Source organism: Genypterus blacodes, unplaced genomic scaffold (assembly GCF_046128005.1).
Source record: "Genypterus blacodes isolate CSIRO-AG114 ecotype Tasmania unplaced genomic scaffold, CSIRO-AGI_Gbla_v1 ptg000070l_1, whole genome shotgun sequence".
Classification (NCBI taxonomy): domain Eukaryota; kingdom Metazoa; phylum Chordata; class Actinopteri; order Ophidiiformes; family Ophidiidae; genus Genypterus; species Genypterus blacodes.
Genome location: NW_027466880.1, coordinates 1577632 through 1604506, shown reverse-complemented (window position 1 = coordinate 1604506; position 26875 = coordinate 1577632). Strand labels below are relative to the sequence as shown.

The window sequence follows — 26875 nt, the reverse complement described above, 5'->3', positions numbered from 1 at the left end:
TAAAGAAGCCTTGTTGGCTGTGATCAAACATGTTCACTGTACAACCAGATAAAAGAAAGAAGGTAATGCTGCTAATGCCTTCTAGATGTTAATGTAGCGTGGATTAGAAATAAATTGTGTTTTCTGCAGGAAAATGCCATGGAGTGTGGATCGGCATCGCGCCTCTCCAGTCGTCTTGCAGCAGCTCTGCTCCCTCTGATAGCAGCTTTCATCAGCAGGTGACCAGAGCCTCCACACGCCAGCGATCATCCAAAAATGGACATCAGTGTGGACTAACTAACCAACTACCAAGATGCTTGTAAACACATAGAGCACATGGCTGATCAGAAAATCAATTTGCTCACATCATCTGCAACAGGCAGAGCTCTCAGAGGAAATCTTTGACCTTCACACTGAGACTCATATCCATTCATGCAGAAAACTAAAGTGAAATCCATTGAAGTGCTTGGCGACTTGGTGCAGAGCGTAGCAGACCATTCCACTGACAGTTCACCATGTTTTTCTTGAATGTATGTAGAAATGAGTAAAGGAAACATGTATGTTAAGAGTTAAACCACAAAACAAGAGCACAGGTTGAAGTATAAAACAAGTCCTGCGTGTTAAGGACTGAGTGAGATCAGTTATCTTTTTGTTGTAAAGGAGGGAATGAAGGCAAGGGTCGATCCTGCAGAATGTCCAATGCACTTTTGTCATGTGTGAAAAGAAGATACTGTATAGCAGTACATGGATGAAAACAAGTGGCAGGACTGTGAAAGCCTTTTATTTAAAAGATTTAAAGTTTTTGTTAGCCACCTAAGTCATTCCGAAGTGAAGAATAATGCAGATGATGTAAAACAAAAAACAATGAAATGAAGCAGAAGTGGTTTTATTGTGACACTTCCTCCTGAAGACATTTCAGAGAAACTAAAGATGCATGTTGAAGATTATAAACAGTATGTTGACAGAATGTTTCATAGACATAAAGAGCCATAACTTCCCAAGTTGACCCACTTACTCTTAATCACAAAGTTTGACAAAGCTGATGAATAAAAACAAAGAAGTATTTTCCTTCATTTAGCTCTTTGGGATCAATTCTTTCTAATCAAGTGTGTGTGTGTGTGTGTGTGTGTGTGTGTGTGTGTGTGTGTGTGTGTGTGTGTGTGACTAACTGAAGGAAATTGTACAGAGGAGAAATAAATTAATAATTGTATATTACAGCAAAGTAAAATATGTCTGGTGAGAAATGCAAGCTGTGTGTTCAGTGAAGTTGCACAGTGCTGTACACATCATGTGTCTGGGCTGCTGCAGCTGGCTCCTCAGTGATGCTGCAGTACATGTGGTACGTGTCAGGCTAAAAAAAGAAGACGGAAACCAAAAATAAGAGGCAGCAAACTTTACACCACAACAAACCCACTGAATCGTGTTCTTGTGTTACACTTACATCCTCATATGCAGCTTCATGTCCTTTAAGTTCCACAGAACCTGCAGAGAAACGCAGTTTGCATCAAATAGCAGAACTGTGGAGCTGAGACGTGCAACAGCAAATCAGCTCACCTTTAGGAAAGACATGTCCAGGTACAGAGCTGATCATGCTGTAAAGTTCAGTATTACCAGCTGATGATGTCTGGAATGGAAACATAGAGGCATGAAGAGGAAGAATAAGACACAGATGTAATGATTAAATATCGACATAGTTGTGAATCCACCACAAACGCACTAGATGATGTGAATGTTGCATCTAAAAGATAAATGTTTACCGCTCCTTCATGAATAAGAGCTCTTGTGTGCATAGAATCATCTGCAAAAGAAAGTGAAACATAAGTCAGTACTCTTTAAGATACAAACACACATGCAATAGACACAATGTAATCATGAATAATATGTGTGTGTGTGCGTTGGCCCATGCGTGTGTGTGTGTGTGTGTGTGTGTGTGTGTGTGTATTACCAGTGGCTAGGTATCAGTGCATTTGTGTAATGTGTGGTGGTTATTAGATGAAGTGGTAGTTTTGGTTTTAGGTTGTGACCTGCCCTCAGCTGCTTAAATTTAAAGAAAAATCAAAAAATCTCTGAAAATCTAAAAGTCTCAGAGGTTTGTATGTAACGTGATTGTTTTACATGTTTGCCATGAAATAAGAATCTTCAGTAATATGAGATTGTACTCTGACATAGAGAAACACATTGTTACAGCTTTACTGAACACAAACACTTCTCACCGCGTCTCCTTTTGATGCACATGAGAGCCGATCCCAGCAAGATGATGCCAGCAAATACTCCGCATCCGGCCACAACAAGCACCCACTTCAATGTTTCCTTCTCTATTTTTGGAGCAGCACAGGTCAGTTCCACTTATCATGTCTTTGACACAAGAAAGAAGTTGCTTTCTACTGACTGTACCTCGACCACAGCATGGCAAGAGATATCAAAACAAAGAATTAAATTGCTTAATGCAGGGTCATGTGTATTTCCTCTGGCACTGTAAAGCAATGCACACAGCTCCAACTCATCACAGGGACAAAATGAGTTCAGGTGTTGACTTAAGAGTGGATTCTTTCTTTCCACTTAACACACTTTTGTACACCTATTCACAGACCAAGCTTGCAAAATTGTCAATCAAAAGCTTTCAAAACCAATAGCATGTTATTTTCAAACATGTGAAAAGTTGCTCACTTGAAGCTGGAGTCCCTGGAGCTGCAGCAGAGGAGTTAGATCTAGTTGTCGGCTGATGACGAGGCAGACCTAATGAATTCAACCATAATGGGACAAAAACATTCAACACAATACAACAATGAGGGTTTTGATGCAGCAACAAAGATCTGGAGTTTACCTGGAGTTGTGCTGGGGCTGATCTCAGTCTGGATTACTACGTCTGCATGAAGACACAAGAACAGTAAAGGATAGAATCATCATTTCGATGAAGAAATAAGGATCTATAGTTTACCTGGAGTTGTGTAGGTACTGATCTCAGTCATGACAGCTGCATGAAGACAGAAAACAATAAAGGTTAGAAACGTCTTCTGAAAGACATGTTTGACTCTTCAAACACTGTTATTATGTCACCTGGAGCTGGATTGGAGAGATGGAAGGAGAAATAGAACTAAGACTGTTATGTGGTTCAACAATCATGGTGAATAAACAACTCTTCATCAGACATTTCATTATATTCCATAGGAAGCAAAACTTTTACTTTCAAAGTTCTCTGTGATCTTTTTGTCTGATGATCCTTCCAAAGCAGGAACAGAAGTGGCTGCTTCACCAAAACCACCAGCTGTCATCAGACCAGGGGAAGACACAAAATACATTTCAGGAATATTCAACAAAGCACAAAACACATCTTCTAATTTCATAATATCTCATCACCTGATCAAAACACACACACACACACACACACACACACACACACACACACACACACACACACACACACACACACACAGTAATAAGGATCTTTAATTTACCTGGAGTTGTGTAGGTGCTGATCTCAGTCATGACAGCTGCATGAAGTCAGAAAACAATAAAGGTTGGACACACACACACACACACACACACACACACACACACACACACACACACACACACACACACACACACACACTGTCTACCTGTGCTCATAGTGGGTGTTTGGATCGTCTGGAGCCTGCTTGACTCTTTTTCCCAGATACCTACAAGAAGATGGATTTGGTTTCTGGTGTGTTCAGATAAACAGGCATGTTTATGTTCAGCACATCACTGACATAAAGACTGCTCATACATGTCTGATCCTAACTTTTGAGCCGTGTGGCTTAGAATCAAAATTCTGATCTCCAGATTCTGCCACATGACTCCAGCCTTCACTCCACATTCCACCATTCAGACGTCTTCACACTCTTTTTGTGCAGTCATCATAAAACATGGTCTCATGTCAGGTTTAAATGTGTAGATAAAGCCTCTTCCTGTAATGTTTGTGTGAGCTCTTCTCTCACAAAACATGACAGCCTATAAACACAGTGGTCAAATATGCAGTAAAAGCTCAATGTGCTTCAAAGCTGCTTGGTTTAAGTGTATGACTTTGGTACAATTCACTGTCTATCAACTCCTCATTGTGACTGAATGTGTTGTGTGCATCCCTGTAGCATGAGTATCAAGTCTTCTGTGACTTACCAGTTAAGCTGTATTCATCACTACGGGCAGACACAGAGTTGGGTTCACTTTCTAAACTGGAATCACAGCTGGCAACTTTTGGTTGAACAGGACGCAGATCTCTCAGAAAATCAGCGATTTGGACATAGAATTGGCAGAACCACTTATTAGATGCTGAAACTTTGTCCCTGATGGTTTGTGTTCCGACTGGAGAACGTGCTTCTCCAACGTAGAAGTTACACACGGTGTGAGGTTTGGCAGATCCAGGAAGAGAGCAAGTCATGACAACATGTTCAGCATCATGATGACAGCTCATCTCTGGCTTTTCACCTACACGGTAATTCGTGGAAACATATAAAACACACAGTAATGTAACTTTATTCACTGTGCAGATATGCAACATCCAGCAGATTCTAATGCAGCTGTGTTTCAGCTGAGGTTATTGTGTGACATTACATTACATTACGATGATTTGGCTGACGCTTTTATCCAAAGCGACTTACATTACATTTACCACCCTTCGCAGAGGGGGGAGCAATTGAGGGTTCGGTGCCTTGCTCAGGGGCACCTCGGCAGGGGCTCGAACCGGCAACCCTCCAGTTCCCAAGCAGAAGCTCTACCCGCTGAGCCACTGCCTCCCTGACATGAAACACAAAGACTATGTGTTCAAAATGATCAACACCCACAGAGTAAACTCACCTTTACCTCCCTTTTCTGCACTCCCCTCATTTATGTGTGTGTGTCCAGGTTTTGCTGGTTGTGTGGAAGCTGAAATGACAACAAATGATCAAATGATAACGAATCAGAATCTCTCAAGTTACAGTGTCTTGTTTTACAGCATCACAACATTTCACATTAATGTCCAGCAGATTCTGATGCAGCTGTGTAACTTCAGTTTTTCACCGAAATCCTAACAACAGTCAATGTATTTGAAAATGATCTTATTATCTTAAATCCTAGATACAAAATAACAGATTTGTGTTACATGTGTGATATGAAAAACTGATTAGATACAAGAATCATAGACAGAATAATAAACTGTGTGTGTGTGCGTGTGTGTGTGTGTGTGTGTGTGTGTGTGTGTGTGTGTGTGCGTGTGCATGTGCACGCGTTTGCGCGTGTGTGTGCGCGTGTGTGTGCGTGTGTGTGCGTGTGTGCGTGTGTGCATGTGTGTGTGCGTGTGTGTGTGTGTGTGTGTGTGTGTGTGTGTGTGTGTGTGTGTGTGTGTGTGTGTGTGTGTGCCTGCCAATGGCATACCAAGAAACTACAACAAATGTCAAAATGATACTAGATCAGCTCTCTAACCTTGCACAGTGATGAAGGATTTGTTACTCTGTGGAGAAGTTAGGGTGCCTTGATGAACAGCATAATGACACATCACAGCAACTTCAGCAGGTGAACTCTGCTCTGACTTCTGCAACAGCTCAGTCCCTGTAAAACTCTGCTGACAAGACACCTCACTCGATATGTATCTTGCCCCCGTAGTAGAGAAGTAACACTGAACGTCAGGAGCAGATGATGGAGTCTGACAGCTCAACGTGACCGAGTCGCTCTCTGTGATGACTCTGGGACTTACTGTCAGTCGAGGAGAAGCAGGGACGCCTGGGAATTTAACCATTTGTGTTTTAGAGAACAATGGTTTGAGTATGACAATAGATGGACTAATGAAACACTGAAGCAGAATATATGAATCTATTTATTCACTAAACGTGCTGTACAAAAGAAGAGACCAACCTTGCACCGTGACTTCAGAATCTGTAGTTGGAAAAGTGTTAGAAGAAATAAAAAACAGTAAATCGCTCACACTGTCCAATTTTGATGTGAAATACCAGGATGGATCACAAAACTAAATAAAAGCTTTTACTCACAGATGAAGATCAATAACAACAGCTGCTCTGCCATAAACCTGAATACAGCCATCGTCCAGAAATCATCTGCCGACTCTCTGACTGTGAGAACTTTGACACTTTGCAGTCACACTGGCTCAGACGCCGCTGACAAACCTCGCCGCCAGGAAACCCACAGCAGGCATAGGAAGTGAAAAAGAAACACATGGTCCTCATGAATAATAATGACTAATGAGGTCATAAAATACAATAATGCAACAAAACAGATCAGAGCAATAAACAAATAACTAATTAAACATATGTGTTATCTAATAGGAGGAGAAAGTAATTTGCTGAAGAAAGGTTTATTCACTTTTACACACCTTGGTCATGATATGGAAATGATTCTATTATTGTCTATTGTTGTTTATTTTACAATTCTATGAGATATTAGAAATGGCACCTGCAATGGCAGATGGAAGTGAGGCCATGGCGGAGACCGCGGCCGTCCTCAGCTCCACCCACGCAGAGAAACAACAGGGAAAACCTAACGTTAGTATTCTGGAGGACTGAGCACAACGATATTATCCACGCTATCACACAAACGGCCAATTAATAAAAAGTCATAATCCTTCCAAAGAACACATTAACGTATATGTTTAAACCCCCTTTTCTGTCTGTTGTCGGCTCACGTGTGCGCGCTCTGTGCTGCCACCTAGCGTCAGTGTCTAGGTCCGTCTGTGCCTTTAGGAGAGAGATGCTGAAGAAAAGTGTTGGATTTTTGTGCTATTTCTTCCCAAATGTAATCGAGATTACCAGCAGACCCTGGAACTGTCTTCCTCCGTACTTCCCAGTTTTGGAACATGTGTTGCTGTCATTAATCTGTATTCTTAAAGTGAAGTTTTGAAAATATAACCACACCGTGTTATTTGGTGACATTTTGATGTGTGTCACAATGTTTTGTCTTCAGAAATACAGGACACATACTGCACATCATACAAATGTTGATGTAAATGTGTGTGTTTGTTCAGAAGTCTGAAGAAGAAGTTAGTGGAAAACATTGATGGGAAATTGTGAGCAGAGTGCTGGTGAGGCGCTGAGCAACAGAGTGGTGTGTGTGTGGTTAAACAAGAGCCCACCTGCAATATTGGTAATATACTTATTATTATTAATTTATTTATTGATGAGGATCTGCAGGTAAGGGTCATTTGTGTGGACAGCATATACATAGGTTAAGTAAAAATAATAATAAACAAAGGAGAGCAAGTGAGCCTAAATTATAAAGGAAACACATTCTGCCTAAACAATGATTAACACCAGCATGTACAGAGAACAATTACATGAAATATCAATATGAAAATGTCTTGTTATTGTTATAATATATATATTAAGATGGAACTGGGAGCATTGAAACGTCATCATGATGTGAACTGAGTTGTTCATATGAGAGATGTTTCTCGATAATCAAAAGTCAACGACAGGTTCAAAGATCACAACACTGTAAATGTCACCGCCACCTCCTGGTAAATCCTTTGATGAGCGAGAGAGAGAGAGAGAGAGAGAGAGAGAGAGAGAGAGAGAGAGAGAGAGAGAGAGAGAGATTCACTTCATCCAAGACAAAGTCATTATAATCAAACCAAAATGGAAGCTGAGTTGATTGAAACAAAGCCTGAAAGTTTGAAATTTAATAATCAACTGATGTGGTTTGTAGCACAAATGTTTATTGATTAAATGATTATTGTCGTTGACTTGAATGTGAACATTATTGTGTTGTGTTGCATTATTGTATTACCACTCCTCCATGGTTACAATGATCTACAACAGAAGGGGAAAAGAACTTAGTACACTACATGAACCTGACTGTATGAATAACACTGTGATGTTGTGTGACGTGTGTATTACCAGTGATGTCGGCTTTCCATCTACAGAAATACAAAGGGGGTCAAGTTTGTCACAAAGGGCGAATCTTCATTAAACAACAACTAATCAGAATACAGTGAAGGTCAATACTAGCTGATATCCTGAGTAATCCAGGAAAGTGCAGGAGATCTTTTTCTCAACACATTCCCTAGTGCCCTCGAGCAAGGCACTTTATCCCTCGATCCATATAACATCATAATTAGCACATAATTCTTAATCCTGCCTAACTGGCAAAAGTGAACATATGTGACTATGAATGTGACTTAGTGCATTAATGTGAAAGAGTTAGCGTGAGAGTTTTTCAAGACTTCTTACCTCTTGGTCTGTTTTTCTGAATAAAAAAACAAAAACTGTTCTCAGCATGACGATGAGTCACTGATGTGGTTTGTAAAGACGAAGAACAGCATTGTTTTGCTGAGTATAGTTTTATATTTTGCTATACAATAATCTATGAATGGTCCCTATGTGTTTTAGTGAAGCTTTAGTGAACACAGTTCTTACCCGTCCTTATTTGGTGATAGATCAGAGCTGATCCCAGCAAGCTGATGCTCACAGTCGAGGCAAACGGCGGTGAATGCCACCAGCCTCCATGTCTGATTCTCTGTTGAGCAACAGCACAGATCAGTTTCACTTCTCTAGACGATAACAGTAAAGAGAGAGGTGATATTTTCACACTGTGCCTCTGCCACCACATTACCAACACATATGAAAACTGGCATAGAGGTCATGAATTTTTAAACCTGAGATACTGTTGAGGTTGGTTAAGGGCGTATTAATGCACACTGCTCCTACAGAAACTAATGTTTCCTAGTTTACTAATGTGGTAAAGAAGTCATCAAAATTGGCAAGATAAATATGATAATAGTAATTGAACTTTGACCAGTTTCCGATTTCAAATTTTATATTCTTTTTCACATTTTGCACTGTTATTCACCCAATCACAGGCAAAGCTTAAAAAAGTGTTAACCAAAAGCTTTCAAAATCAAAAGCATATTGATTTAAATCACACACAATATGTGAAAGTGACCTGAAGCTGGATTACATGGAGTTACAGCAAAGGAGTAAGAACTAGTCGTCAGCTGATGACCATGGAGACCTAAAAGTTAATATACAAAGTCATCTTAACCATTCAAAACAATATAATCATCATTGTAATGCAGTAATGAGGACAAGTCAGAAAACAATCAAGGTTGGAAACATCTTCTGAAAAACATGTTTGACTCTTCAAAAACTTAATTCGACATTTCATTATATTCAATAGGCAGCAAAACTTTTACTTTCAAAGTTCTCTGTGATCTTGTTGTGTGATGATCCTTCCAAAGCAGGAACAGAAGTGGCTGCTTCACCAAAACCACCAGCAAAGCACAAAACCTTCCACAAAATCTTCTAATTTCTTAATATCTTATCACCTGATCCACACACACACACACACACACACACACACACACACACACACACACACACACACACACGCACACACGCGCACACACACACAAACACACACACACACACACACACACACACACACAAAAAACTGATTAGATACAAGAATCATAGACAGAATAATAAACTGTGTGTGTGTGTGTGTGTGTGTGTTTGTGTGTGTGTGCGCGTGTGCGCACGCGAGTGTGCGTGTGTGTGTGCGCGCGTGTGTGCGTGTGTGTGTGCGTGCGCAAGTGTGTGTGCGCGTGTGTGTGCGGGCGTGTGTGCGTGTGTGTGTGTGCGCGTGTGTGTGTGTGTGTGTGTGTGTGTGTGTGTGTGTGTGTGTGTGTGTGCGGGTGTGTGTGTGCCAACTGCATACCAAGAAACTACAACAAATGACAAAATGATACTAGATCAGCTCTCTCACCTTGCACGGTGATGGAGGAGATGTCGCTCCATGGAGAAGTTACAGAGCCTTGTTGTACAGCATACTGACAGATCACAGTAACCCTAGCAGGTGAACTCTGCTGTGATCTCTGCAGCAGCTCAGTCCCTGTAAAACTCTGCTGACAAGACGCCTCACTCGGTATGTGTCTCATCCTCACAGTGTAGAAATAACACTGAATGTCACGAGCAGGTGATGGAGTCTGACAGCTCAACGTGACCGAGTCGCTCTCTGTGATGACGGTGCGACTTACTGTCAGTCCAGGAGCAGGGACGCCTCGGAATACAAACATTTGTGTTTTAGAAAACCTAGCCTTGTCTTCTTTAACAGCATAACAACATCTCACATTAATGTCCAGCAGATTCTGATGCAGCTGTGTAACTTAAGTTATTCACAGAAATCCTATTCACAGTCAATGTATTTGAAAATGATCTTATTATCTTGAATCCTCTGATTCAAAGTAACAGATTTGTGTTCCATGAGTGATGTGAAAAACTGATTGGATACAAGAATCATAGACAGAATAATAAACTCTGTGTGTGTGTGTGTGTGTGTGTGTATGTGTGTGTGTGTGTGTGTGTGTGTGCGTGTGTGCAAGAAACTACATCAAATGTCAAAATGATACTAGATTAGCTCTCTCACCTTGCACAGTGATGGAGGTTTTTTCGCTCCATGGTGAATTGTAGCCTTGTTGTACAGCATAATGACACATCACATCAACTTCAGCAGGTAGACATTTTTTTGCGATCAACAGCAGCTGAGTCCCAGGCTGTGTCTGCTTACAGGAGGGGTCAGGGAAAGGTGCAGGCGTCCCATCAATGTAGAAATAACAGCGATCCACAGAAACATATGGAGGCTCACAGGTCAGAGTAACGTGGTCTGTTACTGTGATGATGGTGGAGGACACTGCCAGATTAGGTGCATCTAGAGCTGCAGGTTTAGAGGTAAACATGTATTATATACTGTACTTCAGATGTATGTGCCTAATGATCAGTTGTAAGCATTGCATTGCTGTGTAACTATACAATATAAACTGAGTGGTGGCATCTTAGTGCCTCATAGGCTTACATGCTGTACAAAAGAAGAGACCAACCTTGCACCGTGACTTCAGAATCTGTAGTTGGAAAAGTGTTAGAAGAAATAAAAAACAGTAAATCGCTCACACTGTCCAATTTTGATGTGAAATACCAGGATGGATCACAAAAACTAAATAAAAGCTTTTACTCACAGATGAAGATCAATAACAACAGCTGCTCTGCCATAAACCTGAATACAGCCATCGTCCAGAAATCATCTGCCGACTCTCTGACTGTGAGAACTTTGACACTTTGCAGTCACACTGGCTCAGACGCCGCCGCAGCCAGGAAATCCACAGCGGACATAGGAAGTGAAAAAGTAACACATGGCCCTCATGAATAATAATGACTAATGAGGTCATAAAATACTCGAACGCACCAAAACAGATCAGAGGAATAAACAAATAACTAATGAAACATATGTGTTATCTAATAGGAGGAGAAATCTGCTGGTCATCTGCTGTGGAAAGAAATGTTTACACACCTTGGTCATGATATGGAAATGATTCTATTGTTGTCTATTGTATAATTCTATGAGATATAAGCAAATGGCACCGCCGAAAATGTGCCAATCCCTGCTGAACATTCAAAGTACATTTATGATATAACTGAGAGATAAGAATCATTGGGATCATGATGTAACAAGTGAAAGAAGATGATCACCAAATTGGGTTTTTATCCTTTGTGTTTTGAATTAAAAAAAAAATTTAAAAAGTCAAAATCATTCCAAAGAATACATATACGTACATGTTTCAGGGTACCAACACTTTTAGCCACGTCTCTATGAAACAGTTGCATACATTTGCATCAGGCTGAAAGCATCACAGTACAATGTAGTGAAGATGTGAATCTATTAATGAATGTTTGCTTTATTTTGCCCTTAACACCTTTGAACACAATGAGTCACTGAAATGTCACAGACTGAAGTTTCAGAAGGACAGGAAGAAGCCTGAATCGTGCCATCCCTTCACCCTGAGGTACAAACACTGACAGCACAGAGACAGCAAGTCTTGGTTAGGATCACATTCTCTTCACTAGCAAACCCATGGATTCTCAGTTTGTAACTTGCAGTCGTGCATGAGGCAGTGTGTAACTTCCATAACTCCATTACGTGTTTGCATAAAAAACTAAAGATGCCTTGTTGGCTGTGATCAAACATGTTCACTGTACAATCAGATAAAAGAAAGAAGGTAATGCTGCTAATGCCTTCTAGATGTTAATGTAGCGTGGATTAGAAATAAATTGTGTTTTCTGCAGGAAAATGCCATGGAGTGTGGATCAGCATCGCGCCTCTCCAGTCGTCTTGCAGCAGCTCTGCTCCCTCTGATAGCAGCTTTCACCAGCAGGTGACCAGAGCCTCCAAACGCCAGCGATCATCCAAAAATGGACATCAGTGTGGACTAACTAACTAACAACCAAGATGCTTGTAAACACATAGAGCACATGGCTGATCAGAAAATCAATTTGCTCACATCATCTGCAACAGGCAGAGCTCTCAGAGGAAATCTTTGACCTTCACACTGAGACTCATATCCATTCATGCAGAAAACTAAAGTGAAATCCATTGAAGTGCTTGGCGACTTGGTGCAGAGCGTAGCAGACCATTCCACTGACAGTTCACCATGTTTTTCATGAATGTATGTAGAAATGAGCAAAGGAAACATGTATGTTAACAGTTAAACCACAAAACAAGAGCACAGGTTGAAGTATAAAACAAGTCCTGCGTGTTAAGGACTGAGTGAGATCAGTTATCTTTTTGTTGTAAAGGAGGGAATGAAGGCAAGGGTCGATCCTGCAGAATGTCCAATGCACTTTTGTCATGTGTGAAAAGAAGATACTGTATAGCAGTACATGGATGAAAACAAGTGGCAGGACTGTGAAAGCCTTTTATTTAAAACATTTAAAGTTTTCATTCAATTTCAAGTCATTCCGAAGTGAAGAATAATGCAGATGATGTAAAACAAAGAATCAATGAAATGAAGCAGAAGTGGTTTTATTGTGACACTTCCTCCTGAAGACATTACAGAGAAACGAAAGATGCATGTTGAAGAATATAAACAGTATGTTGACAGAATGTTTCATAGACATAAAGAGCCATAACTTTCCAAGTTGACCCACTTACTCTTAATCACAAAGTTTGACAAAGCTGATGAATAAATACAAAGAAGTATTTTCCTTTATTTAGCGCTTGAGGATAATTTTCTCTCTCTCTCTCTGTGTGCGTGTGCGCGTGCGTGTGCGTGTGTACGTGTTTTATATTGAAGCATATCTGGGTACATGAAATCAGTAAAAAGGAGTAAAGTAAATAAAAGAATTTGGACATAACTGACTATTCTAAAGGCAAATGAAATTGTACAGAGGAGAAATACATTAATAATTGTATATTACAGCAAAGTAAAATATGTCTGGTGAGAAATGCAAGCTGTGTGTTCAGTGAAGTTGCACAGTGCTGCACACATCATGTGTCTGGGCTGCTGCAGCTGGCTCCTCAGTGATGCTGCAGTACATGTGGTACGTGTCAGGTTAAAAAAAGAAGACAGGAACCAAAAATAAGAGGCAGCAAACTTTACACCACAACAAACCCACTGAATCGTGTTTCTTGTGTTACACTTACATCCTCATATGCAGCTTCATGTCCTTTAAGTTCCACAGAACCTGCAGAGAAACGTAGTTTGCATCAAATAACCAAACTGTGGAGCTGAGACGTGCAACAGCAAATCAGCTCACCTTTAGGAAAGACATCTCCAGGTACAGAGCTGATCATGCTGTTAAGTTCAGTATTACCAGCTGATGATGTCTGGAGTGGAAACATAGAGGCATGAAGAGGAAGAATAAGACACAGATGTAATGATTAAATATTGACATAGTTGTGAATCCACCACAATGGCGCTGATCACTTAGAATCTAGATGATGTGAAAGTTGCATCTAAAAGATAAATGTTTACCGCTCCTTCATGAATAAGAGCTCTCGTGTGCAAAGAATCACCTGCAAAAGAAAGTGAAACATAAGTCAGTACTCTTTAAGATACAAACATACAGGCGTGTGTGTGTTTGTATTACCAGTGGATAGATATCAGTACATTTGTGTAATGTGTGGTGGTTATTAGATGAAGTGGTAGTTTATGGTTTCTGTTTTAGGTTGTGACCTGCCCTCGGCTGAAAACAAAGGGAAGCTGCTTACGTTGGCTTAAATTAGCTCTGAGGATCTGAAAGTCTGAGGGTTTTGTATGTAACGTGATTGTTAAGTATGGTTTTACATGTTTGCCATGAAATAAGAATCTTCAGTAATATGAGATTGTACTCTGACATGGAGAAACACATTGTTACAGCTTAACTGAACACAAACACTTCTCACCGCGTCTCCTTTTGATGCACATGAGAGCCGATCCCAGCAAGATGATGCCAGCAAATACTCCGCATCTGGCCACAATAACCGCCCACTTCAATGTCTCCTTCTCTGTTTTTGGAGCAGCACAGGTCAGTTCCACATTTCACGTCATTGATGCAAGTGTAGGGGCATACACAGTTTTGAGGCTTGCAAATATGTGAGGCCTATAATCACATTTTTGAAGCCTGTCCTCACATTGCTGACTGATAAGCCATGCGGTCCTTTGTTCACAAAACAAGAAGACAACCTAGTGTTGTAGTGGATCAACCCCTTTTTCACATCTTGATGTGAAGATGTCATAGACTCAGCTGATGCGACATTGGTCAAAAGGTTAACCCTAGCTTGTAAGGTCATTTGCGGGGCTGTCCGCGATCGTCGAGGGGGGGGGAGTGCTGTCCGCAATCGTCGCGTAGCCTAAGTGAACCGTATCGTGAGAATGTGCAAGCAGTGCGCGATTGCGCAGGCGCGCAGCTTAGAGGGAACATTGCCCACAAGCTAATTTTTCCAGCACAAACACACAACCTCCAAGGCCTGCACCTCTGTTTGCTTTCAAAGATTGTCTGACCGTGACTCATCTTGTGGACCAAGCAGCGATTCACTTCGCCCTTTTCCTCCCACACCACAAAGGTAACTTTCCAACTTCTTCAAGCCCAGAACTGAGGAATTGGTGCAAAGCTCACCACAACGGAGAAACCATCGACCCAGTGGACCCTCAGCACAGCTGTGCAACAGATGCTACAGAGAATCACAAAACGGACGTGATACTATTATGTAAGGCTTTGATGTTTGGGCAGTTTAAGATTTAAAGTCAGATTTAGATCTAAGTAGATAAATACACTGTATGGAATAATGTTTTTTCTATTTTGATTATATCTGCTATTATGTTTTTTAAGTTTCTAACCCTGCTTTCAGCCAAAAACCTGCATGCTGCATGCTCTCTCTCTCTCTCTCTCTCTCTCTCTCTCTCTCTCTCTCTCCCTCTCTGTCACACACCACACACACACACACACACACACACACACACACACACACACACACACACACACACACACACACACACACACAACACACACACACACACACACACACACACACACACACACACACACACACACACACAGTCATAAGGATCTATAGTTTACCTGGAGTTATGTAGGTGCTGATCTCAGTCATGACAGCTGCATGAAGACAGAAAACAATAAAGGTTGGAAACATCTTCTGAAAAACACGTTTGACTCTTCAAACACTGTGTTATTATGTGGATTCTTAAGAGAGATGGAAGGAGAACTAGAACTAGAACTGTTATGTGGTTCAACAATCATGGTGAATAAAGAAATCTTCATCAGACATTTCATTATATTCAATAGGAAGCAGAACTTTTACTTTCAAAGTTCTCTGTGATCTTGTTGTGTGATGATCCTTCCAGAGCAGGAACAGAAGTGGCTGCTTCACCAAAACCACCAGCTGTCATCAGACCAGGTGGAGATAAAAAAAAACATTGCAACTAAAAACATTTAACAAAGCACAAAACTAAGTTTCTAATTCACCTGATCAACACACACACACACACACGCGCACGCACGCACACGCAATTCGCTTCTCTCACAAAACATGACAGCCTATAAACACAGTCGGTCAAATATGCATTAAAAGCTCAATGTGCTTCAAAGCTGCTTGGTTTAAGTGTATTATTTATAAATGTAGCATGAGTATCAAGTCTTCTGTGACTTACCAGTGAAGCTGTATTCATCACTACGGGCAGACACAGAGTTGGGTTCACTTTCTAAGCTGTAATCACAGCTGGCAACTTTTGGTTGAACACCCGCAGAGTAAACACACCTTTACCTTTTACAGCATCACAACATTTCACATTATTGTCCAGCAGATTCTGATGCAGCTGGGAATCTTAAGTTATTCACAGAAATCCTGTTCACAGTCAATTTTTTTTGAAAATGATCTTATTATCTTGAATCCTCTGATTCAAAGTAACAGATTTGTGTTCCATGAGTGATGTGAAAAACTGATTGGATACAAGAATCATAGACAGAATAATAAACTATGTGTGTGTGTGTGTGTGTGTGTGTGTGTGTGTGTGTGTGTGTGTGTGTGTGTGTGTGTGTGTGTGTGTGCGCGCGTGTGTGCGTGTGTGCCAAGAGCATACCAAGAAACTACATCAAATGTCAAAATGATACTAGATTAGCTCTCTCACCTTGCACAGTGATGGAGGATTTGTCGCTCCATGGTGAAATGTTGTAGCCTTGTTGTACAGCATAATAACACATCACATCAACTTCAGCAGGTAGACTTTTTTTTGCGATCAACAGCAGCTGAGTCCCAGGCTGTGTCTGCTTACAGGAGAAGTCAGGGAAAGGTGCAGGCGTCCCATCAATGTAGAAATAACAGCGATCCACAGAAACATATGGAGGCTCACAGGTCAGAGTAACGTGGTCTGTTACTGTGATGATGGTGGAGGACACTGCCAGATTAGGTGCATCTAGAGCTGCAGGTTTAGAGGTAAACATGTATTATATACTGTACTTCAGATGTATGTGCCTAAAGATCAGTTGTAAGCATTGCATTGCTGTGTAACTATACAATATAAACTGAGTGGTGGCATCTTAGTGCCTCATAGGCTTACATGCTGTACAAAAGAAGAGACCAACCTTGCACCGTGACTTCAGAATCTGTAGTTGGAAAAGTGTTAGAGGAAATAAAAACAATAAATAAATCGCTCACACTGTCTAATGTTATTGTGAAATAAATGAGTATACTGTAACAAACACATTGATAACAGCACAGTGGTGAAGATAAATGATCAATTAGATACATTTTGCTCAAATCAGCCACCAGGATGGATCACAAAACTAAATAAAAGCTTTTACTCACAGATGAAGATCAATAACAACAGCTGCTCTGCCATAAACCTGAATACAGCCATCGTCCAGAAATCATCTGCCGACTCTCTGACTGTGAGAACTTTGACACTTTGCAGTCACACTGGCTCAGACGCCGCTGACAAACCTCGCCGCCAGGAAACCCACAGCAGACATAGGAAGTGAAAAAGAAACACATGGTCCTCATGAATAATAATGACTAATGAGGTCATAAAATACAATAATGCAACAAAACAGATCAGAGTAATAAACAAATAACTAATTAAACATATGTGTTATCTAATAGGAGGAGAAAGTCATTTGCTGAAGAAAGGTTTATTCACTTTTACACACCTTGGTCATGATATGGAAATGATTCTATTATTGTCTATTGTTGTTTATTTTACAATTCTATGAGATATTAGAAATGGCACCTGCAATGGCAGATGGAAGTGAGGCCATGGCGGAGACCGCGGCCGTCCTCAGCTCCACCCACGCAGAGAAACAACAGGGAAAACCTAACGTTAGTATTCTGGAGGACTGAGCACAACGATATTATCCACGCTATCACACAAACGTCCAATTAATCAAAAGTCATAATCATTCCAAAGAACACATTAACGTATATGTTTAAACCCCCTTTTCTGTCTGTTGTCGGCTCACGTGTGCGCGCTCTGTGCTGCCACCTAGCGTCAGTGTCTAGGTCCGTCTGTGCCTTTAGGAGAGAGATGCTGAAGAAAAGTGTTGGATTTTTGTGCTATTTCTTCCCAAATGTAATCGAGATTACCAGCAGACCCTGGAACTGTCTTCCTCCGTACTTCCCAGTTTTGGAACATGTGTTGCTGTCATTAATCTGTATTCTTAAAGTGAAGTTTTGAAAATATAACCACACCGTGTTATTTGGTGACATTTTGATGTGTGTCACAATGTTTTGTCTTCAGAAATACAGGACACATACTGCACATCAAACAAATGTTGATGTAAATGTGTGTGTTTGTTCAGAAGTCTGAAGAAGAAGTTAGTGGAAAACATTGATGGGAAATTGTGAGCAGAGTGCTGGTGAGGCGCTGAGCAACAGAGTGGTGTGTGTGTGGTTAAACAAGAGCCCACCTGCAATATTGGTAATATACTTATTATTATTAATTTATTTATTGATGAGGATCTGCAGGTAAGGGTCATTTGTGTGGACAGCATATACATAGGTTAAGTAAAAATAATAATAAACAAAGGAGAGCAAGTGAGCCTAAATTATAAAGGAAACACATTCTGCCTAAACAATGATTAACACCAGCATGTACAGAGAACAATTACATGAAATATCAATATGAAAATGTCTTGATATATGGAAGCATGAGATGAAATGAAAAAACAATTAAGAACTGAATATATATATTAAGATGGAACTGGGAGCATTGAAACGTCATCATGATGTGAACTGAGTTGTTCATATGAGAGATGTTTCTACATAATCAAAAGTCAACGACAGGTTCAAAGATCACAACACTGTAAATGTCACCGCCACCTCCTGGTAAATCCTTTGATGAGCGAGAGAGAGAGAGAGAGAGAGAGAGAGATTCACTTCATCCAAGACAAAGTCATTATAATCAAACCAAAATGGAAGCTGAGTTGATTGAAACAAAGCCGGAAAATTTTAAAGTTTGAAATTTAATAATCAACTGATGTGGTTTGTAGCACAAATGTTTATTGATTAAATGATTATTGTCGGTGACTTGAATGTGAACATTATTGTATTGTGTTGCATTATTGTATAACCACTCCTCCATGGTTACAATGATCTACAACAGAAGGGGGAAAGAACTTAGTACACTACATGAACCTGACTGTATGAATAACACTGTGATGTTGTGTGACGTGTGTATTACCAGTGATGTTGGCTTTCCATCTACAGAAATACAAAGGGGGTCAAGTTTGTCACAAAGGGCGAATCTTCGTTAAACAACAACTAATCAGAATACAGTGAAGGTAAATACTAGCTGATATCCTGAGTAATCCAGGAAAGTGCAGGAGATCTTTTTCTCAACACATTCCCTAGTGCTCTCGAGCAAGGCACTTTATCCCTTGATCCATATAACGTCATAATTAGCACATAATTCTTAATCCTGCCTTACTGGCAAAAGTGAACATATGTGACTATGAATGTGACTTAGTGCATTAATGTGAAAGAGTTAGCATGAGAGTTTTTCAAGACTTCTTACCTCTTGGTCTGTTTTTCTGAATAAAAAAACAAAAACTGTTCTCAGCATGACGATGAGTCACTGATGTGGTTTGTAAAGACGAAGAACAGCATTGTTTTGCTGAGTATAGTTTTATATTTTGCTATACAATAATCTATGAATGGTCCCTATGTGTTTTAGTGAAGCTTTAGTGAACACAGTTCTTACCCGTCCTTATTTGGTGATAGATCAGAGCTGATCCCAGCAAGCTGATGCTCACAGTCATGAGACAAACGGCGGTGAATGCCACCAGCCTCCATGTCTGATTCTCTGTTTAGGAACAGCACAGATCAGTTTCACTTCTCTAGACGATAACAGTAAAGAGAGAGGTGATATTTTCACACTGTGCCTCTGCCACCACATTACCAACACATATGATAACTGGCATAGAGGTCATGAATTTTTAAACCTGAGATACTGTTGAAGTTGGTTAAGGCCGTATTAATGCACACTGCTCCTACAGAAACAAATGTTTCCTACTTACTAATGTGGTAAAGAAGTCATCAAAATTGGCAAGATAAATATGATCATAATATTTAAACTTAAACTAGTTTCCACTTTCCAGTTTTTTATACTGTTTCACATTGTTCACTGTTTGCACTCTTGTACACCCAATCACAGACAAAGCTTAAAAAAGTGCTGACCAAAAGCTCTCAAAATCAAAAGCATATTGATTCAAATCACACACAGTATGTTACCTGAAGCTGGATTACATGGAGTTACAGCAAAGGAGTAAGAACTAGTCGTCAGCTGATGACCATGGAGACCTAATAGTTAATATACAAAGTCATCTTAACTATTCAAAACAATATAATCATCATTTTAATGCAGTAATGAGGACAAGTCAGAAAACAATAAAGGTTGGAAACATCTTTTGAAAAACACGTTTGACTCTTCAAACACTGTGTTATTATGTCACCTGGAGCTGGATTCTTAAGAGAGATGGAAGGAGAACTAGAACTACGACTGTTATGTGGTTCAACAATCATGGTGAATAAACTACTCCTCATCAGACATTTCATTATATTCAGTAGGAAGCAAAACACACACATCTATTTGGTTTCTGGTGTGTTCAGATAAACAGACATGTTTATGTTCAGCACATCACTGCATTGAGGCAGCAATCTCATAAAACAAGAAACATCAGAGCCTCTATTCAAACCTGCAACATCAGTAGAGATGTGGCTCATTGATTGGGTCAGGACCTTCGATTTCAATTTGATCAACACCCACTGAGTAAACTCACTTTTTCCTCGCTTTTCTGGACTCCCCTCATTTATGTGTGCGTGTCCTGGTTTTGCTGGTTTTGTGGATAGTGAAATGACAACAAATGATAAAATGATAATGGATCAGAATCTCTCACCTTGCACAGTGATGGCTGATCACTGGAGGAGGAATTAGGACTGAACTAAACTGAGATTAACCCTAAAGGAAATGGGACTTGACAATAGATGTCACTTTTCTCATGAATTACTGCATCTCCCTCATATGTGTGTCTCCAGTATGTGCCGCTACTGCAGACACTGTAACTAACAAACTACAACAAATGACAAAATGATACTAGATCAGCTCTCTCACCTTGCAGGGTGATGGAGGAGATGTCTCTCCATGGAGAAGTTACAGAGCCTTGTTGTACAGTATAATAACACTTCATATCAACTACAGCAGGTGAACTCTGCTGTGATCTCTGCAGCAGCTCAGTCCCTGTAAAATTCTGCTGACAAGACGGTGCTCTCCATATGTGTCCCGTCCTCGCTGTGTAGAGATAACACTGAACGCTCTCTTTGATGACTCTGGGACTTACTGTCAGTCCAGGAGCAGGAAGATAAGATAAGATCAGATAATAAGATACACTGGGGTAGCAGGTCCCTTACGCTGTATCATGATGGAGGATTTGTGACTGTGTGGAGATGGAGATCTTCTGTTGTCAGTGTAAAAACACATCACATCAACTTCAGCAGGTGGACTTTTTTTTGCGATCAACAGCAGCTGAGTCCCAGGCTGTGTCTGCTTACAGGAGGGGTCAGGGAAAGGTGCAGGCGTCCCATCAATGTAGAAATAACAGCGTTCCACAGAAACATATGGAGGCTCACAGGACAGAGTAATGTGGTCTGTTACTGTGATGATGGTGGAGGACACTGCCAGATTAGGTGCATCTAGAGCTGCAGGTTTAGAGGTAACAAGTATTATATACTGTACTTCAGATGTTTGTGCCTAATGATCAGTTGTAAGCATTGCATTGCTGTGTAACTATACAATATAAACTGAGTGGTGGCATCTTAGTGCCTCATAGGCTTACATGCTGTACAAAAGAAGAGACCAACCTTGCACTGTGACTTCAGAATCTGTAGTTGGAAAAGTGTTAGAGAAATAAAATACAGTAAATAAATCACACTGTCTAATTTTGTTGTGAAATACCAGGATGGATCACAAAAACGAAGTAAAAGCTTTTACTCACAGATGAAGATCAACAACAACAGCTGCTCTGCCATAAACCTGAATACAGCCATCGTCCAGAAATCATCTGCCGACTCTCTGACTGTGAGAACTTTGACACTTTGCAGTCACACTGGCTCAGACGCCGCTGACAAACCTCGCCGCCAGGAAACCCACAGCAGACATCAAATACATAATTGCACCAAAATAAATATGAGCAATATACAAATAAGTACTTAAACAAACGTGTTCTCTAGTAGGAGGAGAAAGTCATTTGCTGTAGAAAGGTTTATTCACTTTTACACACCTTGGTCATGATATGGAAATGATTCTACTGTTGTCTATTGTTGTTTATTGTATTATTCCGCGAGATATGAGCAAATGGCACCGCCGAAAATGTGACAAACATTGCTAAACATTCAAAGTACATTTAAAATATAACTGAGAGATAAGAATCATTGGGATCATGATATGTCCAGTGAAATAATATGATTACCAAATTGTGTTTTTATCCTTTGTGTTTTGAATTCATTTTTGTAACTTTGAACTTTATTCATAACAGTCAGAGTGAAAAGTGACTCACAACCGCACAACAGTATTTTACACTCTATCATACAAACGTCCAATTAATAAAAGGTCATAATCATTCCAAAGAATACATATACGTACATGTTTCAGGGTACCAACACTTTTAGCCACGTCTCTATGAAACAGTTGCATACATTTGCATCAGGCTAAAAGCATCACAGTACAATGTAGTGAAGATGTGAATCTATTAATGAATGTTTGCTTTATTTTGCCCTTAACACCTTTGACCACAACGAGTCACTGAAACTGACAGAGACTGAAGTTTCAGAAGGACAGGAAGAAGCCTGAATCGTGCCATCCCTTCCACCCTGAGGTACAAACACTGACAGCACAGAGACAGCAGACTTACACTCTCGCCTTCTCCTTTAAAGTGTCAACTTGTATCAAAGACACAGATTAAGGATATATGATATAATAAACAAGTGTTTATCACAGAGGCTTCAAAACACACACTCGGTTGTAATGAAACTATAAAGTCCTGGTCAGGATCGCATTCTTCTCACAAGCAAAGCCATGGATTCTCAGGTTGTAACTTGCAGTCGTTCATGACGCAGTGTGTAACTTCCATAACTCTATTACCTATTTGCATAAAAGACTAAAGATGCCTTGTTGGCTGTGATCAAACATGTTCACTGTAAAACCACATAAAAGAGAGAAGGGTTTGTAACACTGCTAATGCCTTCTAGATGTTAATGTGGTGTAGATTAGAAATGAATTGATCATCCAAAAATGGACATCAGTGTGGACTAACTAACTAACAACCAAGATGCTTGTAAACACATAGAGCACATGGCTGATCAGAAAATCCATTTGCTCACATCATCTGCAACAGGCAGAGCTCTCAGAGGAAATCTTTGACCTTCACACTGAGACTCATATCCATTCATGCAGAAAACTAAAGTGAAATCCATTGAAGTGCTTGGCAACTTATGTCTGTATGTTAACAGTTAAACCACAAAACAAGAGCACAGGTTGAAGTATAAAACAAGTCCTGCGTGTTAAGGACTGAGTGAGATCAGTTATCTTTTTGTTGTAAAGGAGGGAATGAAGGCAAGGGTCGATCCTGCAGAATGTCCAATGCACTTTTGTCATGTGTGAAAAGAAGATACTGTATAGCAGTACATGGATGAAAACAAGTGGCAGGACTGTGATAGCCTTTTATTTAAAAGATTTAAAGTTTTCATTCAATTTCAAGTCATTCCGAAGTGAAAAATAATGCAGATGATGTAAAACAAAAAATCAATGAAATGAAGCAGAAGTGGTTTTATTGTGACACTTCCTCCTGAAGACATTTCAGAGAAACTAAAGATGCATGTTGAAGATTATAAACAGTATGTTGACAGAATGTTTCATAGACATAAAGAGCCATAACTTCCCAAGTTGACCCACTTACTCTTAATCACAAAGTTTGACAAAGCTGATGAATAAAAACAAAGAAGTATTTTCCTTTAGAGAAATAAATTAATAATTGTATATTACAGCAAAGTAAAATATGTCTGGTGAGAAATGCAAGCTGTGTGTTCAGTGAAGTTGCACAGTGCTGTACACAACATGTGTCTGGGCTGCTGCAGCTGGCTCCTCAGTGATGCTGCAGTACATGTGGTACGTGTCAGGCTAAAAAAAGAAGACGGAAACCAAAATAAAGAGGCAGCAAACTTTACACCACAACAAACCCACTGAATCGTGTTCTTGTGTATCACTTACATCCTCATATGCAGCTTCATGTACTTTAAGTTCCACAGAACCTGCAGAGAAACGCAGTTTGCATCAAATAACCAAACTGTGGAGCTGAGACGTGCAACAGCAAATCAGCTCACCTTTAGGAAAGACATCTCCAGGTACAGAGCTGATCATGCTGTAAAGTTCAGTATTACCAGCTGATGGTGTCTGGAATGGAAACATAGAGGCATGAAGAGGAAGAATAAGACACAGATGTAATGATTAAATATCGACATAGTTGTGAATCCACCACAAACGCACTAGATGATGTGAATGTTGCATCTAAAAGATAAATGTTTACCGCTCCTTCATGAATAAGAGCTCTTGTGTGCATAGAATCATCTGCAAAAGAAAGTGAAACATAAGTCAGTACTCTTTAAGATACAAACACACATGCAATAGACACAATGTAATCGTGAATAATATGTGTGTGTGTGCGTTGGCCCGTGCGTGTGTGTGTGTGTGTGTGTGTGTCTGTGTGTGTGTCTGTGTGTTTCTGTGTGTATTACCAGTGGCTAGGTATCAGTGCATTTGTGTAATGTGTGGTGGTTATTAGATAAAAAAAATCAAAAAAGCTCTGAAAATCTAAAAGTCTCAGAGGTTTGTATGTAACGTGATTGTTTTACATGTTTGCCATGAAATAAGAATCTTCAGTAATATGAGATTGTACTCTGACATAGAGAAACACATTGTTACAGCTTTACTGAACACAAACACTTCTCACCGCGTCTCCTTTTGATGCACATGAGAGCCGATCCAAGCAAGACGATGCCAGCAAATACTCCGCATCCGGCCACAACAAGCACCCACTTCAATGGCTCCTTCTCTGTTTTTGGAGCAGCACAGGTCAGTTCCACTTTTTACGTCATTGACACAAGAAAGAAGTTGCTTTCTACTGACTGTACCTCGACCACAGCATGGCAAGAGATATCAAAACAAAGAATTAAATTGCTTAATGCAGGGTCATGTGTATTTCCTCTGGCACTGTAAAACAATGCACACAGCTCCAACTCATCACAGGGACAAAATGAGTTCAGGTGTTGACTTAAAGGTGGATTCTGTCTTTCCACTTAACACACTTTTGTACACCTATTCACAGACCAAGCTTGCAAAATTGTCAATCAAAAGCTTTCAAAACCAATAGCATGTTATTTTCAAACATGTGAAAAGTTGCTCACTTGAAGCTGGAGTCCCTGGAGCTGCAGCAGAGGAGTTAGATCTAGTTGTCGGCTGATGACGAGGCAGACCTAACGAATTCAAACATAATGCCACTAAAAACATTCAACACAATACAACAATGAGGGTTTTGATGCAGCAACAAAGATCTGGAGTTTACCTGGAGTTGTGCTGGGGCTGATCTCAGTCTGGATTACTACGTCTGCATGAAGACACAAGAACAATAAAGGATAGCACATCACTGACATAAAGACTGCTCATACATGTCTGATCCTAACTTTTGAGCCGTGTGGCTTAGAATCAAAATTCTGATCTCCAGATTCTGCCACATTACTCCAGCCTTCACTCCACATTCCACCATTCAGACGTCTTCACACTCTTTTTGTGCAGTCATCATAAAACATGGTCTCATGTCAGGTTTAAATGTGTAGATAAAGCCTCTTCCTGTAATGTTTGTGTGAGCTCTTCTCTCACAAAACATGACAGCCTATAAACACAGTGGTCAAATATGCAGTAAAAGCTCAATGTGCTTCAAAGCTGCTTGGTTTAAGTGTATGACTTTGGTACATTTCTCATAAATGAATATACTGTACCAGCTCAGACTCCAAATACGATGTTTGCCTTAAATAACACATCAGTCACAAATCACTGTCTATCAACTCCTCATTGTGACTGAATGTGTTGTGTGCATCCCTGTAGCATGAGTATCAAGTCTTCTGTGACTTATCAGTTAAGCTGCATTCATCACTACGGGCAGACACAGAGTTGGGTTCACTTTCTAAACTGGAATCACAGCTGGCAACTTTTGGTTGAACAGAACGCAGATCTCTCAGAAAATCAGCGATTTGGACATAGAATTGGCAGAACCACTTATTAGATGCTGAAACTTTGTCCCTGATGGTTTGTGTTCCGACTGGAGAACGTGCTTCTCCAACGTAGAAGTTACACACGGTGTGAGGTTTGGCAGATCCAGGAAGAGAGCAAGTCATGACAACATGTTCAGCATCATGATGACAGGTCATCTCTGGCTTTTCACCTACAACAGTAATTCGTGGAAACATATAAAACACACAGTAATGTAACTTTATTCACTCAAGTAACCTCATATGCAGATATGCAACATCCAGCAGATTCTAATGCAGCTGTGTTTCAGCTGAGGTTAGTGTGTGACATTACATTACATTACGATGATTTGGCTGACGCTTTTATCCAAAGCGACTTACATTACATTTACCACCCTTCGCAGAGGGGGGAGCAATTGAGGGTTCGGGGCCTTGCTCAGGGGCACCTCGGCAGGGGCTCGAACCGGCAACCCTCCGGTTCCCAAGCGGAAGCTCTACCCGCTGAGCCACTGCCTCCCTGACATGAAACACAAAGACTATGTGTTCAAAATGATCAACACCCACAGAGTAAACTCACCTTTACCTCCCTTTTCTGCACTCCCCTCATTTATGTGTGTGTGTCCAGGTTTTGCTGGTTGTGTGGAAGCTGAAATGACAACAAATGATCAAATGATAACGAATCAGAATCTCTCAAGTTACAGTGTCTTGTTTTACAGCATCACAACATTTCACATTAATGTCCAGCAGATTCTGATGCAGCTGTGTAACTTCAGTTTTTCACCGAAATCCTAACAACAGTCAATGTATTTGAAAATGATCCTATTATCTTAAATCC

General features: G+C 40.3%; 2 protein-coding genes and 1 long non-coding RNA gene across 10 annotated transcripts in view; 1 reads left to right on the top strand and 2 right to left on the bottom strand.

Moving 5' to 3' along the window:
* cacna2d3 (calcium channel, voltage dependent, alpha2/delta subunit 3) overlaps positions 1–1036 on the top strand; it is a 28801-nt gene extending 27765 nt beyond the window's left edge. Inside the window, exon 38 of the mRNA XM_076156841.1 lies at positions 130–1036. Within this exon, the coding sequence (XP_076012956.1) occupies positions 130–222 (93 nt within the window). The 3' untranslated portion in view covers positions 223–1036. The remainder of the gene's footprint in view (positions 1–129) is intronic.
* LOC143005494 (uncharacterized) overlaps positions 850–26875 on the bottom strand; it is a 43914-nt gene continuing 17888 nt past the window's right edge. For 2 of the 8 annotated variants that reach the window (XM_076156918.1, XM_076156920.1), the window contains 14 exons: positions 9691–9984; positions 4795–4863; positions 4117–4425; positions 3579–3638; positions 3435–3470; positions 3164–3244; positions 2918–2953; positions 2804–2845; positions 2647–2715; positions 2193–2294; positions 1737–1777; positions 1534–1603; positions 1421–1461; positions 850–1330 (listed from right to left, as the gene is read on the bottom strand). In XM_076156918.1, the coding sequence (XP_076013033.1) occupies positions 1238–1330; positions 1421–1461; positions 1534–1603; positions 1737–1777; positions 2193–2294; positions 2647–2715; positions 2804–2845; positions 2918–2953; positions 3164–3244; positions 3435–3470; positions 3579–3638; positions 4117–4425; positions 4795–4863; positions 9691–9984 (1343 nt within the window). In that variant the 3' untranslated portion in view covers positions 850–1237. Of the gene's footprint in view, positions 1331–1420; positions 1462–1533; positions 1604–1736; positions 1778–2192; positions 2295–2646; positions 2716–2803; positions 2846–2917; positions 2954–3163; positions 3245–3434; positions 3471–3578; positions 3639–4116; positions 4426–4794; positions 4864–9690; positions 9985–10350; positions 10639–10801; positions 10823–10936; positions 11053–16381; positions 16673–16835; positions 16857–17058; positions 17208–26875 lie in introns of those variants that run through there. The other 6 variants (XM_076156923.1, XM_076156924.1, XM_076156928.1 and 3 more) reach the window with 6 other exon arrangements.
* On the bottom strand, positions 13547–14133 carry LOC143005504 (uncharacterized). The gene is made up of 3 exons (XR_012964032.1): positions 13845–14133; positions 13730–13770; positions 13547–13581 (listed from the first exon to the last, which is right to left on the bottom strand). It is a non-coding gene; the product is annotated as an uncharacterized LOC143005504 (long non-coding RNA).